The sequence below is a fragment of the Papaver somniferum genome, unplaced genomic scaffold (genome assembly GCF_003573695.1).
Source record: "Papaver somniferum cultivar HN1 unplaced genomic scaffold, ASM357369v1 unplaced-scaffold_117, whole genome shotgun sequence".
Classification (NCBI taxonomy): Eukaryota; Viridiplantae; Streptophyta; class Magnoliopsida; order Ranunculales; family Papaveraceae; genus Papaver; species Papaver somniferum.
This window is the reverse complement of record NW_020620714.1, coordinates 5,860,875-5,878,020: the sequence shown is the minus strand read 5'-3', so window position 1 is coordinate 5,878,020 and position 17,146 is coordinate 5,860,875. Positions and strand designations below refer to the sequence as shown.

Below are 17,146 nucleotides of genomic sequence, written 5' to 3'. Positions count from 1 at the left end.
TGAAACATGTACATATGGACTATCACTTTATTAGAGAGCTGGTCCAGGGTAAAGCTTTTGATGTCTACTATGTCAACACATTTGATAAAATTGCGGACATCTTCACCAAACCTCTACATGGTCCTAAATTTTCAATGTTGAGATTCAAGTTGAATCTGATTACTCCTCCCATCAGCTTAAGGGGGTATATTGGCGCATGATAAGGAGTATGCTGCGGTGCAGGTTAACAGTCAGTCATGCGACTGTCATGTGTAGTTTTTGTATTTATGTTAATGCACTTGGGTGTGCCATCAGCCGGTTGATCATTATATAAATACTCAGATTCAGAATGAAATCTGTAAATAATTTTATTCATCTTCTTCTCAGTAATAGAATGATCTGGTTTCACTTTGTTATCAATTGGTTCTCCACATACAACTGAAGAATGAAGAAATACAACTGACTACTAATTATAGTCTGTAACTACGAGGAAAGTTGTTGATATCTTTGTTCCCTTTCCTTCTCTTCTAGCTCTTTCAATTTTTGATATATCATGAGGGCGTTATCCTTTCGTCTGCGTCGATCAATGTCACCAGCAATTCTGATTGATTTGATTTAGAAAATTCCAACCAGTTTTCTCCCTATTCAAATTAATTCTTCGGTAAAAAAAGGTATTATTGAATATGGGCATCCAACTCAAAACCAATTGACAATGAGTGGAGAGGCCCTAATGATTATAAACCGCAGGATCTTAAAAACCCAGACAATATGGGACTAATAATCTCAACAAAAGAATTATCTCGTTTGACCAGAGAGTTCATGATTACATTCTAGAGAATTACTTAGGGATTTTTTACATTACATTGTGTAATTCCAGAGGCCAGAGGTAACCTTGGGAATCCTTTCTATCTGGTTTGTGGATTAACCTCAGTCGTTGATCTGATTAGCTCAGAGACTGACTCAGTTTTACTCACATAACTAAGTCAGGAATCAATTGGGAGAAGGTCCTGTCCTTGTGTTCTCCCATGTGATATATATAAACTTCCCTCTAGTAAGGTGGTTTCTCCTGAGCTCCCTTTAGAGAATGTTGTGGGACGAGTCCAGCTCTAAGAGCGCACCCTCAGGTTCAAAGGGCGTATGTTATACACAAAACTGCTACACGTATTATCAAATTCCACGAACTATCAAGTTCATGTCAAACAACAATAATCTATTGGATTGACCAGAACAACTTGTTATGGAATTCGGTTACCCCGTAGCAGGTTGTCCACAACGGATATATATAGATTTGGATTCTGAAAACATATATGTTCGATTATTGGATTCACATACAAAATGCAAGTAGAACAGACCTATAATTGATGTTCAAGGTATTTTACTCGCGTTCTGTATGTTAAAGTTTGGATCGGTCTGACACAGTCCCATGCACAACCACCAATCAGAAGGAATAAGAGAAGCGATTTGCTTGCGAAATTTGGGTCATCAAGAACAAAATTTCATTCCACGTAATCAAAATGTTTTACAAACTCATGATTACAATAGCTTACAATAACTCTAGAAAGCAAACAAAAGGTAAATGGACTTTAGAAGCAGCGATGCAGCCTTTCAGACATTGGTCATCACATTACAATAGCTTCTCCCATAAACACTTATATCATTCTCGTACAACAACAATTCCTAATGCAATTTCCTTTTAACCAAGTTATACACATTCCTCCCATTTGGATGGTTCTCCAGCTCGCCTGAACATTTGCATAGGACGTCAACTAGTTGGCGCAATGCCTTTCCCTGTCAAACACAAATTTCATAAAATTCAGATCAATGCTATCCAAAGTTATATGCCTCTAAAAGTTTCATAAACGCAGTAGAAAATAGCTAGATAACACTGCTTACCTTACTAAGCTTAAGTGTTTTTTGGACGACATAGTTGCCAAACTTATCTTGAGCTAGTTCAACAAGCTGCTTACAATCAGATAGGAGTTGCGAAACTACAACATCGGTAGCATTCGATTCGGTACATTTTTCTACAACATTACTGCCATATTTATCCTTAGAAAGTCGAAAAAAGTGTCCCCTAAGCTCATTGCATATAAGGTTTGCAGTATTAGGATGGCGCTCTAGTACATGTTGCACCACAAAATTCCTGCAAAATACACAAAACAATAACACATCAAATACTTGCCAGATCAGAGTACATTAACCAGAATTTTTGAACTGAGATATAATGTTTAGACTTTAGTACCCGTATTCGTGTGCAGAAAGGGACACGGCCTGGTCTATGATGATTGATAGCAGCTGAAATTTGAGAGGATCGTCTATGGATTCAATAACAGCTTTGAGAGAGAAACATCCTTGTTCTGTAGTAGCGAGCTTATTGCAGTTTATCACTGCTATTTCATATAGATCCCCCAAGTACTGTCAGAGACAAAAAAAATTCGAGTCAGACACAACCCTGAATTTGAAAAATGAACGTCATGGAAATAACAAATAGGATATAGTTTACTCACCATATTTTGCACATGCTTGCAAAGTTTTTGAACTAGTTGGCTTCCATTCTGGTTCGACATGACAGAGAATAGGCTAGGCTTCATAAACCGTAACACATAGACGTTCAACGCAGGATTTCCCATGAGCAGTCTGATCATGAGACTTTCTATCGCACGAGACCCGTATTTCGTATTAACTTGGCTGGCGATAACATATACGACTGCTTTGAACAAATATACCGAGCTGCATAGTAGCTTGGTCAGTCGCGATGCTTCACCTTCAATGCATAGAGTTTTCATCAAGTACTTGCAGCCTAATTTATGTCTGCCCAACATGATTATATCATCTGGTTTCAGTTCATAAATAAGACTTGGGTCCTCATTAACGATTTTGATAATCCGATAATCATTCCAACCTTGCACCTTTAAAGAGAAGTAAGGGTGATGTTGAGAATTAACAAACGAATTCTCAGCATAACCTTGACTAATCATATTAGTTGAATGTTCGAAACTCGGGTACTTCGAAGAACTAGCTCCGAGTGAAGAACCCCAACCATTATTCATAAGATTATTAGAGTTCATAGTTCCATTGGTGAAAAAACTATGAGTACTGAGTTGGCTTGAAGACCTCAATATAGAGTTTGATGCACCATTTGAAGTATACACAACATCATATAGTTTCTGTTCTTCATCTGATAATCTTTGAATATAAAAGAGCAGTTCATCTTCAGTTGGGAGGGCTTTATAATCTGGAGAAGGAGCAGGAGAAGAACTAGCTCCCAATGAAGAACCCAAACCATTCATATAACCTTGACTGATCAGACTAGGAATAGTACTAGTTGAATGTTCGAAACTCGGGTAATTCGAAGAACTAGCTCTGAGTGAGGAACCCCAACCATTATTCACAGGATTAGATTTCATAGTTGCATTGGTGAAATTATGAGTACTGAGTTGGCTTGAAGATCTTAACATAGAATTTGATGTAGAAGAGAGCACTTCATCTTCAGTTGGGATGGTATTACAAGTTGGAGAAGGAGCAGGAGAATTAGGCTGATAATGGGTTTTACGATCTGCCATTGAACTAAATGTAGAGAGACGTAGAAGTGAAAAGAAAGCTAGCTATGAACTGAATAGAATGCTAGCTATGGGCAGGAGAATTAGGCTGATAATGGGTTTTACAATAATGCTCTTCTGACGTTGCAGCGGGACTGGTAAGTGCTTCATCCCAAGGTTTAGCTTCCTACTTATATAGGCTTCGACAACATTAGTAATTTGCAGAGTCTGGCGCGGAATAGGAAAGGCTTTCCTAAATTTGACATTACTGGGTATGAAATTTGAGTTGGTTTAGAAGTCGTTGTGTTTATAGATAATTTCTCGCTTTTCAGTATGTCAATAACGTTAATGTCACCCTAATTGTTTTCGGACACGCATCTGGACTCCATTACTAAGATTACGTACCTTCCTTCCGGTTTCCGGAGACACGGCGAAAAATTCGATCTTACTTGTTAACCCATATATTTTTTGGTTCGCTAGTCGTAATCCCTAGATCCAACGTTTACTGGAGTAGTGTGGTCCCTCAAAAAAACCATGTTTAATGGTCGAGTGCGGTCCTGGAGGAAGTCTTTGAAATGCCTTAATATGGAAAGTATTCTTTATAGTCAAAAAAGAGTGTTTGTCAGATTGGAAAGCATACCCTGGCTAGAATTACCGCGTGAGACCACCCCCCTATGGTCTTTCAAGGCTTACTGAAAATGGAAATTTTCAACTTGGTGAAAGAAAAGAAGCCATGCCATGCCATCCTACACAAGTTATTTTGGCATTAATGAAACAAGTACTGTAACTGCATTCCCCTTTCCTTTAATTTTTTGGCATTAAAGAAAATTTCATCTCATCTTCCTCTGTCTGAGATTCTCTTTATACTTGCGTTCTGTATGCACTCGTGTAATTGCACTCATCAAATACAATGAAATTCATGCTCCAAAAAGAACAAATCTATGTGGATTGGACCACCACCAATGACTAGTTGATGCAGTTACGCATCTGGTATGGTCGGAGCTAGAAATGCTATGGGGAGAGGTGAAAAAAATTTAGAAAATGCCAATGTGCCGAAATGCAATTAATCTTAAGAAAATGTCCACGTTTTAGTACATATGTGGCATTTTATATCAGTAGTGAAAACACTTTAACACCCTTAACCATGATTAAGTTCTTCCCCAGTCAAATCCCAAGTAATCAAACTCCCTATCATTGAAGAATGATTTTGAAAGCAACTATCAAATATTTGATATTATTAGTTCACTGATGACGACGAAAAATTAAATTAAAAAACACGTGTTTAAGGTAGAGATAGTACCAGCAGAAACAAGATGTTTGAAAGAATATGAACAAGCTTATCCAAATCTCGACTAAATGTACCCAGCTTCCCTAATTCGCAAATATTTCTTATATTGCCACACTAACCATGGATAACAGCTAACATGGCTAGCAGCTATTCATGACTTGGGGCAGAACTGGTGATGATTGTACTGCAAATTGAGATTCAAAATTTGAGTTTGTAAAGAACTGGTAATTGAGACATTTTCTCGAACAGCTTATATGCGCCATAAGAAAACTCCGTTGAATTGGCTGTCTAGCTTATTAGTTCTCCTTCCCTGCGACACTGAATGAATCACGAGTTAGAGAAGATGAAGTAGTAGCTACCCATTACAATCACTAACATCATTAAAACTTCATTCAACCTCAAGAACGAACAGAAATTGGTCAGATTTGGGTGTGAAAAAAGAGGGGTTTTCTATGGAACAATTGCTAGTCGTCAAGTTATACCCAATTCTTAAACCCAACTGAATTGTACAAATGAAACCCAATTTTAAAAAACACCCAAAAAAATTCCCCAATTTCAGAAATCTTGATTGAAGAAGATGAAGATATTTGGTAGCGGTGGTAGTGGTGATGCAAGAAAAGAAGAAAAAGATGTACGTATTGATTCAACTGAATTTTTTCATCCTTTAGCTCTTGTTTACCTAACGATTCCCTTGTGTACCGGAGAAACGTGATGCAGTAGTAGGCATTAGGGCTTATAAGGATAAGTAGGTAATTACATCACCACTAACAACCTGTTTGTTTGCAGCTGACTCGGCGCCTGGATCTGAGTCAACTCCTGACTCGAACCGAGTCAGCAGTCAGCCCGTTTGTTTTCCATTTTGAGTCAGATCTGACTCGACCTCTGACTCAGACATAACCCCTGACTCGGACCCATTTGAGTCAGGTAACAAAATACTCCTGACTCATGGGACCAAACCCCTGACTCACATATTTTTGAGTCAGATGAGTCAGATCTGACTCAAAACAAACATATTGAGTCAGATCCAGATGACTCAGATCCAGACGGATCAGATGAGTCAGGAGTAAACAAACATGGTAAGTCAGGAAAAAATGACTATTTATGTGGGACCTGACCGAACACCCGACTAATAGACCCATTTATTCATTTTTTTTTCAGCGTCAAACCCATAATCAGAAAAATTTATGCATCCATCCATTTTCTTTCCTTAAATTTCTGGTAGTCCTGTATTTTCTGAAATTTTATTTTTACTCTTTTGTTGCTTAAACCATATTTCTCATCTCCATTCCAATAACAAACCCATCTTTTTTTCGTCTGCATCATGGCGATAACAACAAACCCTAACTCCATAATCTTTTAATAGATATAATTGAGTTCAACCTAATAATCAAAATTCAAACCTATTTCTCTATCTAAATCACAAAATCAGTTAAAACCCTAACTTTTACATTCAATCCTCAATTGAATTTATTGGTTGATTCTTCTGTTAGCTCTAATCAATCCATGGAAGAAACCCTATTCACTGTTGGAGCTGGTCTATGAATTTCGGGCGGAATATAAATGATTCAGTAATTAGTGTGTTGTTGTTGGGTTTTGTTCTTGTTGTAAAGGATTTTGATTTTATTCAGTGGATTTGAGAGTCATTTTCTTTTGTCGGGGATATTATAGAACGAATTATTTCTCCTTTCTCCTTCCAAATCAATTATTTCCCATTTGAGATGGTCCAGATGGATATAGGGTTTGAAGTTGTTTCAGTCATGTAGAATAAGAAGAAGATTTGGTTTGAGATTCAGAAAATACAGGGAATACGAATGAAGTTCATTTGAGCTGGGATGATGGAAAGATCGATTTTGGTGCTTTTGTGTTGATAATTTGAGAATGTATGATACAAATTTGGGGTTTTCGGTTGTGAAATTGATTATGAAATCAAGGAGAAATTGGAGAAAGGTAATGGTCTTGGTGGGTGTATGGACGTATGTGTGGTGTCCAGAATTTTTGATTTAGGTTACAGGGAAGATAGTTATTAACAAGAAGATGATGTTGTTATGGCCAAGAGGGGTCAAAGAGAAGAAAACGAAGAGGAAGAAGATGATGTTGTTATGATTGTATAACCTGTCATGTAGTCGAAAAAATAAATGCATAACGCATATCCGACATCATGCATCGAGAAAATGGATGCATAACCACATATGCATCCGAAAATATGGTTGCATAATGCATTATGCATCAATTTTTTCTATACGCACTAAAACCAACTAGAACAATGGCTACATAACTTGCTATGCCGCCGGGAAAATGGTTGCATAATTTGTTATGCATCTGTTTTTTTTTGTTGGATTCAGGCATATACAACGCTTTAGGGTTGCGTAACTAAATTAGTAGATATACAGACCAAAATATGGGTGCATCAGGTGTTATGCATATTTTGTGGTGTCTGCATATTGTGTTTTGAATTTTTGCGGTGGCTGCATAACGAATATGTAATCAGTTTTCGAATTTTTTTCCTAAAAAAAGTATCACATTTTTCGTAAAATAAACTCAAATCTGATATTGTTGTTTATAATCGTTGTGTATATCTCATTACAAGCTTTCCAACGAGACAAAATTTGTAAATTTCCAAGACACGATTTTTTAGATGTGTTATATTTAAGTTTCCTTACCAATTACACACCTGAAAAAATTGGATACTTCACGAATTATGAAGGAATTTTTAATTATTTCAAATAATTTTGGGTGATACGAAAATAGAAAAAATAACATTTTTTATTGGACTTAGCCTAATTTCCCCCAAAGAGAATTCAGAACAAAGAAAAAAAAAAAAAAAAAACGGGGTCAATTTATTAATTATATTTTCCCACATGCACATTTTTAAAAGATTCCCTAAATAATAGGGTAAAAATGGGCTTCGTGGAATTGAAAGCCTATATTATTAGAAAAAATTAGGCTTGGGTGCCAGCCATATTTTTATATAATTACACTATAAAAATCTTGGATACCGTTAATAGATGAATTATCAGCCAAACATTTCATAAACATTTTGAGAAAAAAGAACAATGAACAATTTGGTTGATAATTCGTGTTACTTATCGGCCGAAATTCATTCTGTAACTATAAAAGGCTCCACGTTTTTATAGGGGCACAAATTCAAAAAAGTAAAGAAAAAACTTTTCTTGAACAAGACATTTTTTTGTTGGAAAAAATTAAGATTCAAAAATAAAAGGAATATGACGTTTTTGTTTAACAAAAAGAGACCCGGCTGCATTTATGGTTTCACTGGATCACCCTCTCAATAAATAGCGCACAAAACATGCAAATTCAAGTAACAATGAGTTACAAACAACGGAAGAAGACAAAAAAAAAAAAAAAACTTAAAAAAATAATACTTGGAAAACTCACAAACAAAAGAGAAGTTTGGCGGTAACGTTGTGTCCGCAGAAGCAAACTGCCTATTTCAAAATCTCTAAGCCAACTGGAATCACCCTCTAACATAACATAATACTTCGACAGTACACTGCTACATCACTACTATGCAACTTAGTGATCCCGTTGTTTTTAGAGTACTTATTTGCTCTTTTTATCAGGTTATACACATTCCTTCCGCTAGGATGATTCTCCAGATCACTCGAACTTTTGCGAAGGATGTCAACTAATTGGAGATATTTTTCATAGGTCTTCCCCTGTTGCAAGAGTTTAAGTTTCAAAATTTAGAGCAAGTTCATCATTCGGTATTAAAGATATAAACATATATATGCAGTAGAAATACGTAGTTCCACTATCAAAATCTAGATAAGTGCTGCGCGCTTACCTTTGTTTCCTTGAGAGCTTTTTGGATGACATAGTTGCCATACTTATCTTGAGCTAATTCAACAAGTTGTTTACCATCAGAGAGCAACTCCGAAACAACACTATCGACAGCAACTGATGAAATACATTTCTCTATAACGGGACTGCCATGCATATCCATAGAAAGCCTAAACAAGTTTTCCCTGATAATCTCGAACAGATGATTTGCAGTATAAGGGTGGTGATCAAGAACATCTTGCACAACATAATTCCTGCGGAACACGCAACAAAAACCCATCAAATTAACATTCACAAGACTAGACAACCTAGATCAAAATTTACATAGACAGATTCTGATCGGTATATATACCCGTAACGGTGTTCAGAGAGGATCGCAGCATTGTTTAGGATGGTGGACAGAAGCGCAACATGTAGGGGGTGATCTCCTATGGACTTAATAACAGCTTTGAGAGAGATACATCCTTGTTTGGTTGTTGCCAAGTCTATGCAGTTGATTACGGCGGTTTCGTATATATCCTTCAAATGCAATCAAACAAATCAAATTTTAGTACACCAATCTATTTCGCTTCTCAAAACTCAGCTGTTAACCCGAAACATGCATGAAAATTAATGATTGCACGAATAAGATAAAGTTACTCACCGTATTCCCTTTAAGATAAGGGCAGTGTAAGAAACATTGAATCACAGTCGAGCCATATTGGTTCACCATCATTGATAATAGTTGAGGTTTCATGACACGCATCACACACGCAATATGTGACGGCTCACCCATGACCAGTTTGATAAGATTTTTCATGGCACGCGACCTAAGATATGAAGGTCATCATGCATAAGCATAAACAAAAACTGAATAGTAAAAAAGAAAGGTAAAATACGGAAACTAATAACAGTATATAGGATAGATAGAAGTTACCCAAGTTGTGTATTGACTGCATCGGTGATAACATAAACGAGTTGTATGAACGCGTTGGGAGAGCGCAACAACTGCGTCACTCGGAATATTTCATTATCATTACTTACAAGTTCTAATATATAACGACAGTGAGAATTTCCAAGGTCGAAATTCTGAAAGGGTTGATGACCATGATTAATATATGAATTACCAAGAAAACCTCGACCCAAATTAGGACTACCAATGTGGTTCCGAAAATTAAGAGGGTCGACCGGGTAACTCAAACCATTCATATGATTGTAGGAAGTATCTCCATGTGTGAAAGTACTATGACCAAGTGGGATTGGAGATCTCGTCATTGGATTTAACCGGCCAACATATCTTTTCCTTTGAAAACCATTAATTATCAGTGCTGGTGTTTCTATGGAATTGGCGCCGTAGAACCTTGTCCCGATAGGTACACGATTAACGCCTGAATCACTAGCTGTTGATGATGATCTTGGTGCAGAATTCTGGTGTGCGGTATCAATGCTGTTACCATTAGTTGATAATACATCAAAAGAAGAGATAAGTTGATGATAATTGTTTCTGGAATCTGCCATGACTATTGTGTAAAAGAAATTCAGAACAACAACAAAACAAAAAAAAGACTCTGATAATTGCTCTGCTTTCTTTCCTAAGTTATTTATAGAAGAACGGGAAACCTCTTTTAATGCGGTAGTCACGTACTAGAATTTAATTTGTTCTATAACAGTTATTACAAGGTTTAGCAATTTGTGTCTTACTCGAATTTACGGGAAGAATAGAATTTCAGTTCACTTTGGTTGTTCGAATCCGAACCTGACTCGTTCCGAGTCAGCTACTCGGCTCATTTGAGACGGGACTCGGGTGCAATTTTATGCCTGATTCATCTAGGTAGCTAGAACATTGCAATAGGCAGATCTATGAACTATTAAAACATGCACTTCAGGAATTTGAAACCATTACAACATCAAACTATTACAGGAAATCATTCAAAATAAAAAAATGCCTCTAGATATATAGTTGAATTATGGAATGGGAGACGCGCTATCACTCTGAACTTCATAACTTAAAGTAGTTTAGGGCAGAAACGCCGTTGATCCCTTTGGAACGGCTATGACTAGTATATTCTTTAAATGCACAAAATCGGTTAAAAAGATCAAAAATCAACAATTCTTGGATGAAAGGACATTTAGATTTTGATACTGTTTAAATGGACAAAAATGTAAAAATAGCCAGGATATAAACAGTTTCATCCTACCCATTTTTAAATACTTTTTTCTTATTTTTAATGTACATCAGGATGCATCCAAGTTTCATCCTTGCTATTTTTTAAGTTTAAGGCAGGATGAATCCAATTTCATTCTTGCTATTTTTTTGGTGTCCATTTCACCCATGATAATTTTTACTCGTCTATTTGAACCATGTTTTAAAAATATTTGGACAAATGACCCATTTTTCGCTTTAAATGTCGTGGCTCTGTAAATTGGTGGATTGTCTTCAGAAAGTAGCTCTTGTATAGGACCATTAAGCTTCGTGGATGTGTTAATACTTGGCCTTACAAATCATGCCACTGATATGTTGGAATCTTGCAACAATAGAAGAAACGTCAGATGTATCAAACAATAAATATAAAGAACCGTATCAAACAACTCTACCACGAACAAATTGATGAGGGCAGAATCACAGGTTCAACAAGCTGTCCTTAACACATTAGTTTGCGGGTATACTCTGAAGTAATGCTAAACCCTAACGTGCGAAGATGTGTCCAGGATAAGACTGTCCGATATAACTTGAGTTAGCACAACGCAAGTTACCCACTCTTGAACTCAGCAACAGGGATGGAAGTTAAACGCTGCACAAAAAACAAGAAGAAAAAGAAAAGTAGACCTAGAGATAATCGCTGCTTGTGTGTTTCGAAAACAGAATTTCGAGTCATATTTATAGGATTATATACTTGCAAATCAAGTTAGGTTTTGGTTTTCTTCAAAAACAAGTAAAACTCGTAAAAGGAATTTCCCACAAATAAAACTCTTAAAATAATATTTTTATAATTAATTTCTTAAATAAAAATTCGCCAAAAATAAATACGAGTAGAAGAGGAACTTGGTGCATAATATACGCGCATGGGCATGGATCGAAACATGTATTTTCCACAATGTGGGATTAAAGGTTCCATTTCATTCACTCAAAAATGAGTGAGTATCCTTAGACTCTTAGGTCATGAGATCAAACCACACCAAAACCAAAAATCCATTTATTAAATAACTCATTTTCTCCAACATGATATTCTTGGTCCGACACGATTAGCAAGTACTCTTATGTTACACACTTTTAAGATTGTCATTGCTGATAAGCTGCACGAAAACAAGTGAGTGGTTGATATGATTCATTTTGATATGTGCAATTCTCAAATGGATAGCTAGCCTTGCTTTGTAGATACAATTACCTGAAGAATGTCACCAATATTTACAACAAATGTACCAGGGATAGGCTTGACATTAAACCAATGATTCTGATGCAGAAACTGAAGCCCACCAGTATAATCTTGAAGAAGAATAGTGAAGAAGGTTGGGTCTGAATGCTTGCTTGTACCTAATGTTAGTTCAGGACTTCAGGACATGCCGGATAATAATGACCGTTCATCGATAAACATTCATTACAATCCATTTTTCTTAAGTGATCTTTCCGCAAACCTAGAGCTTCAGACAACAATGCAGTAAGAGTATCTGACAGTGTCATCATATGCTTCCCATACTCGACCACTATATCTCTGAAATAAATCAAAATCGATTATTAGCTAATGAAAGCCAAATACAAACAACTAAACAGAAATTATTCCAATGCAATAATGAGTCACTAAATCAATGAATTACCTGCAAGTGTCTGGAATTTCTTGGGGATCTAGAGGTTCAGGAGATAACAAATTACACTTTAGTGTGTCTCTCCAGTTAGCATATTTGGATACATAAAGATCGAAATTGCTTCCAAAATTAACTCCACCGACGAGACCATTCAAGTGAAGCAATTTCTTTATATCTGTATCTTGCTAATGGAATCTCTTAACCCAATTCATACTCTCTGACATTACACTTACGGGAACTCCATGATTAGGGTTGTTCATGGTCGGTTTTGGTTCGGTTTCTAGCCAAACCAAAACCGAAACCAATACTATTGGTTTCTAAAAATCTAAACCAAACCAATCCATTAACCATTGGTTCGGTTTCCAAATGGTTCCAGTTGGTTTCGGTTTGTCCCAGTGGTTTTTGGTTAACCAATAATTATGTCAAACCAAAAAAAAAATACACAAATTTACAGATAAAAATCGTAGTTGCCGATAGTATTGGTTTACGCAAATATACAGACAAAAAAAGAAAAATCAAGAATAGGTAAAGCTTACTCTAATTCTAGAGATCAAAAGAAGATATATAATATATCTTAATTTAGTTATTGACAAATAAAAAAGAAGGAAGACGGGAAGAAAAAAGTCGAGTAGCAGCAGTTGTAGTTGGGGGTGGAGAAGGGAGGCGGCTGAGAGAAAGAGAAAGAGAAAGAGTATCATAATGAAATATTAGATTTAGGGTTTCTATTTATCCTCTAAATCAATGGATAAAATCTAATACTTTTAAATCGACGGTAAAAACTAAGTTTAAAAATTAATCGGTTCTCCAATGGTTTTTGGTTCGGTTTTCAGGTCAAACCAAAACCAAACCAGTAATATCGGTTTTTCAACTTTTTTTACCAAACCAATCCAAATCTAAATGGTTTGGTTCGGTTTCTTTCTTATTGGTCTGGTTCGGTCGGTTTCCAACGGTTAACCGACACCATGTTCAGCCCTATCCATGATTCACCAATTGAAAGAAGCCAAATGTCTCAGACGCACATCGAATTTCATGAATGATTTCCTCTCGCCTATCTTTCTGATCTACTCCTTGGAGGTCTACCTTTGGAGTTTCAAAGATGCTACTACCACTTTGTTCAGTATGAGCTGCTAAGTCTTCAGTGAGCTCATCTTGTGGTCGAACGAACATTCGTGGAATCTTTTGTATCCTAGCATCAACTACTCCTTTGACACCAGCTTTTGATTCTTCAAAGGCCTTCAATTCCTTGTATCGATCATAGATGAGATGCTGTCCAGCTCCGGTGTCCGTGGTCATCTCCATTATCTTCTATTTGTTTCAGTTACTTAATTGTATATAGTCTTCTCTCTGGAATCGATCGTCCTCAGAATCGTTTAATTATTCGAAATAATGCTATGGGATCTCGAGGCGCTGACTTCTCTTCTTCAGGATCTATTCCAATCTGAACAAATGAAGTCAAAATCGTCGTGAAGGACGTAATAATTATTTTATTTCATCATAAGTTAATTTGCAATCTCCCTGTCAAACTGCATTGGCATAAAAAATATTCTTTGTTGATGAGGTCGGTTGATTGTTATTCTTTGTTGGCATGATAACTATTTTATTTTATCATAAGTTAATTTGCAATCTCGCTGTCAAACTGTGTTGGCATAAAAATATTCTTTGTTGATGAGGTCGGTTGATTGTTATTCTTTGTTGGCATAATAATTATTTTATTTCATCTATTAATGGATACGGTTCACAAAAAGAGAATCGTTTTCACTTGAATGGATTGAAAACAAGAATAAAATAACAAACCAAGATTTTCTGTATACACAAAATCAATACGTTTTCAATTGAAATGTTATTTCCTTCACTGGATTGAAGTCTATCGTGTAGTTCGCAAATAAACTTTGTGCCCCATGTTGAGTCACTGTACTAAAATCAATTGGTAATCTAAAATCTGTGACGTGATTTACAATTTGTTTAGTGATAAAAGTTTGTGCTTTAACCCAAAATGGCCAAAAAGAATTCCTTGTGATTTAAGTATGTGCGACGAAACTATAAAATTTACAGGTGTTGTAGTTACACGAAATAGGATTCGCCACGTGTCGGACATAAAGAAAAGAAATACGGATAGAAAATCTCACTAAAATATTCCAGTCAGAAACTTGTCAATTCAAATGTCAGAATTATCTCGCCGATGATCGTCCCTGCGAAGTACAAAGAGAATGAGTGCGGAGACGAGGAAACTCGCACCAAGTTGAAGTACCCAATAAGATATCAAAGACGAAGTCATAAGGGATGAAGTAAGATTACTTGGCTGAAAAGACAATCCACGAGATAGATAAATTATGGAGTAAGAAAGAGACAGGTGTCCCGACAAGCCCATGTGAAGTAAGCGAAAGAAAGGGAAAAACTTTTCGGAAAACGGTTTGGACGAAATGTAAAGCATTACTGCGAGAACGCGACGAGATAAAATGAGTTGTGTTCCATTAGGGTTAGATGTCCTATAAATAGAGGTCCTTGGGCAATGTATAGGGGATCAAATTTTTGGAGAGTGGGAGAGCTTAACCTAGGGGAGAGATTAGGGTTTCCTTGTATTCAAGAACTTGTATCTTTGTTACTTTGAATGATTCATCAATAAGAATTTCCAGTGTTTACTTTACTTAAGATGTCTTAAATCTTGGTTACTATTACTTTGGGTGTGCTACTGGGTTTTCAGTAGTTACATTTTGGTGTCCAGAAACATGGAACTTAGATTGGGGATTCATCCTCATCTAAGGAGGGGAGAGAAGCTATAGTTTTAGGAGTAATAGATCTTGGCAAGACATCTTAGCTAAAGTTGTAGGAGTAAGAGATTTTAGCATACATCCCTTTTTAAGATTAGGTTTTAGAGAAAAACCAATATTTAAATTAAGGAAAATCGATGACTAGAACACCAGATCGGGCGGCACACGTGATAGCGACGAGGAGAAGAAAACGATTGGAGGCCAAAAGGGGAGGAAGAATGAAAAGAGGAGGAACATCGGCTGCAGGAGAAAGACAGGGCGTGAACCAGCGGCGGACTGAGAAGGCTAATGAAGATAATTTTAGAGAGGGATCTGTACACACTTCCGACACGAAAACCATCGCAGAAGAGGAGATGACTCGTGGGGAAATGTTGGATAATATTAGTGAAGAATACATGACGTTGGAACAGCTAAGGGAGACGCTCCTCGTTGAGAGGAAACGAGACAAGGATCTAGCAGACTAACATGCCAAATTAATGAGATAAAACGCCAGGTTGGTGTTGCAGAATCGCCAGCTGAACGAGGAAGCGGCAGCCGAAGCCACAGATTCAGAGGTGGACACGATATCATCAAGAGAAAAAGAGTTACGACTGGGAATATACACCAGCGAGGATGACGGAGGAGAGCGAAGAAGAAGGCGACGAAGAGAAAGCAGCGAAGAAAGAGAATTGAAAAGAGAATTGGAAATATCAAACTGGGAAGATCAAAGGCGAATGTACGAATAAGGACGGAGGCGCGAGGAAAATGGGAGGAGAAGATAAGATGAAAGACAACGCGAATTCAACCGGAAGGATGAGGAAGAAAGGAGATGTGGGGAAGGAAGGCTCAGTGTGATGAGAGGAGACCGCTGGGAGAGAAACATAGGGAACCTAAATCAAGACGTTTTGAATGAGCTGCGAGATATGAGAGCATTGATAAGCAATTCGCGGAGAGGCAACAGAGTGCAGCTGGCGGAGGCAATAGAAGAGGCCTATAAATATCCATTTACCTATGAGATAATGCACGCGGACATCCAAGAGAAATGCGTGTTACCAACGCTACCAAGCATATTCAGTAGATATGAGAGTTCTGTCCAGCACTTGAAGCAATACACCCTTTCGTTGATGCAATGGGGACGAAATGATGCGGTACTCTGTAGATATTTTCCCGTGAGCTTGGACGGGGAAGCATTGGCCTGGTTTGATGGGCTCCCAGAAAGATCGATTTCGTCGTTCAAAGACTTACAGAAGATATTCCTGACCACCTATATAACTAACAACATGCTGAGGCCAGGAATTGAGACTCTATTCAATTTAAGAAGGATACCCACAGAAAGCCTGCGAGGATTGGTGACGAGGTGGAGAACAGTATGCAGCGAGCTTGCAGGGAGAGTTGATGAGAAAAATTTCATTTTAGCTTTCGTGAACGCTTTAATCCCAACTGACCTGCTGTACACTCAAATATTCATTATCCGAAACTCTTTGACGATGAATGAATTAAGAGAATACCAAGAGGAGTACATAGCCTTGGAAAAAAAGCAGAGGCAAGTTAGCGAAGTAGCACCGATGCCAGCGAAAGAAGGAAATTCAAGTCTATTACCAAGGACAGTGCATGTCGTGGAGAATGATTCGAAACATGAAAAGGGAGAGCCTTCAACTCCAGTCCCAGTGAAGCTTGTTGTTGTATCTGGTGGCGATCAAGAATGGATCGATCAACAAAAGTATGAGGAGTCAAGACGAAGGAATTATGAGCCACGAAGTTACAATGCAGGGTATCAACAAAGGAATAATCAAGGGCCTAGATTTGGAGAGCGGAGACCAAAGCCACCAGATTTCGAGGATTTGAAGCTCCCTAGGATTAACACGACTGTGGAAAAGATATGGGAGGCAATAGTATTAACAGAAGAGATCCCACCACTCCCCAATCTGGGAAGAAATCCACCACTAGGAACCAGGAGTCATAAGTTATCCATATATCATCGTTTTCATGGACACCACACAAGGGACTGTTGA

The 17,146-nt window shown here is 37.3% G+C and overlaps 3 protein-coding genes across 3 annotated transcripts; 1 reads left to right on the top strand and 2 right to left on the bottom strand.

Annotated features, from left to right (window-relative positions):
- Positions 1–1,656: 1,656 nt before the first annotated feature.
- On the bottom strand, positions 1,657–3,542 carry LOC113329708 (putative pumilio homolog 8, chloroplastic). Its single transcript, XM_026576549.1, has 4 exons — positions 2,487–3,542; positions 2,222–2,394; positions 1,873–2,122; positions 1,657–1,767 (listed from the first exon to the last, which is right to left on the bottom strand). Exons 1-4 carry the CDS (start codon positions 3,540–3,542, stop codon positions 1,657–1,659), a joined length of 1,590 nt encoding a protein of 529 aa, XP_026432334.1.
- Positions 3,543–8,288: 4,746 nt separating this feature from the next.
- On the bottom strand, positions 8,289–10,104 carry LOC113329706 (pumilio homolog 12-like). Its single transcript, XM_026576548.1, has 5 exons — positions 9,524–10,104; positions 9,251–9,416; positions 8,960–9,126; positions 8,612–8,861; positions 8,289–8,483 (listed from the first exon to the last, which is right to left on the bottom strand). Exons 1-5 carry the CDS (start codon positions 10,102–10,104, stop codon positions 8,289–8,291), a joined length of 1,359 nt encoding a protein of 452 aa, XP_026432333.1.
- A 5,884-nt stretch (positions 10,105–15,988) lies between these two features.
- Positions 15,989–17,146, top strand: LOC113329705. The gene has a single exon (XM_026576547.1). It carries the CDS (start codon positions 15,989–15,991, stop codon positions 17,144–17,146), a length of 1,158 nt encoding a protein of 385 aa, XP_026432332.1.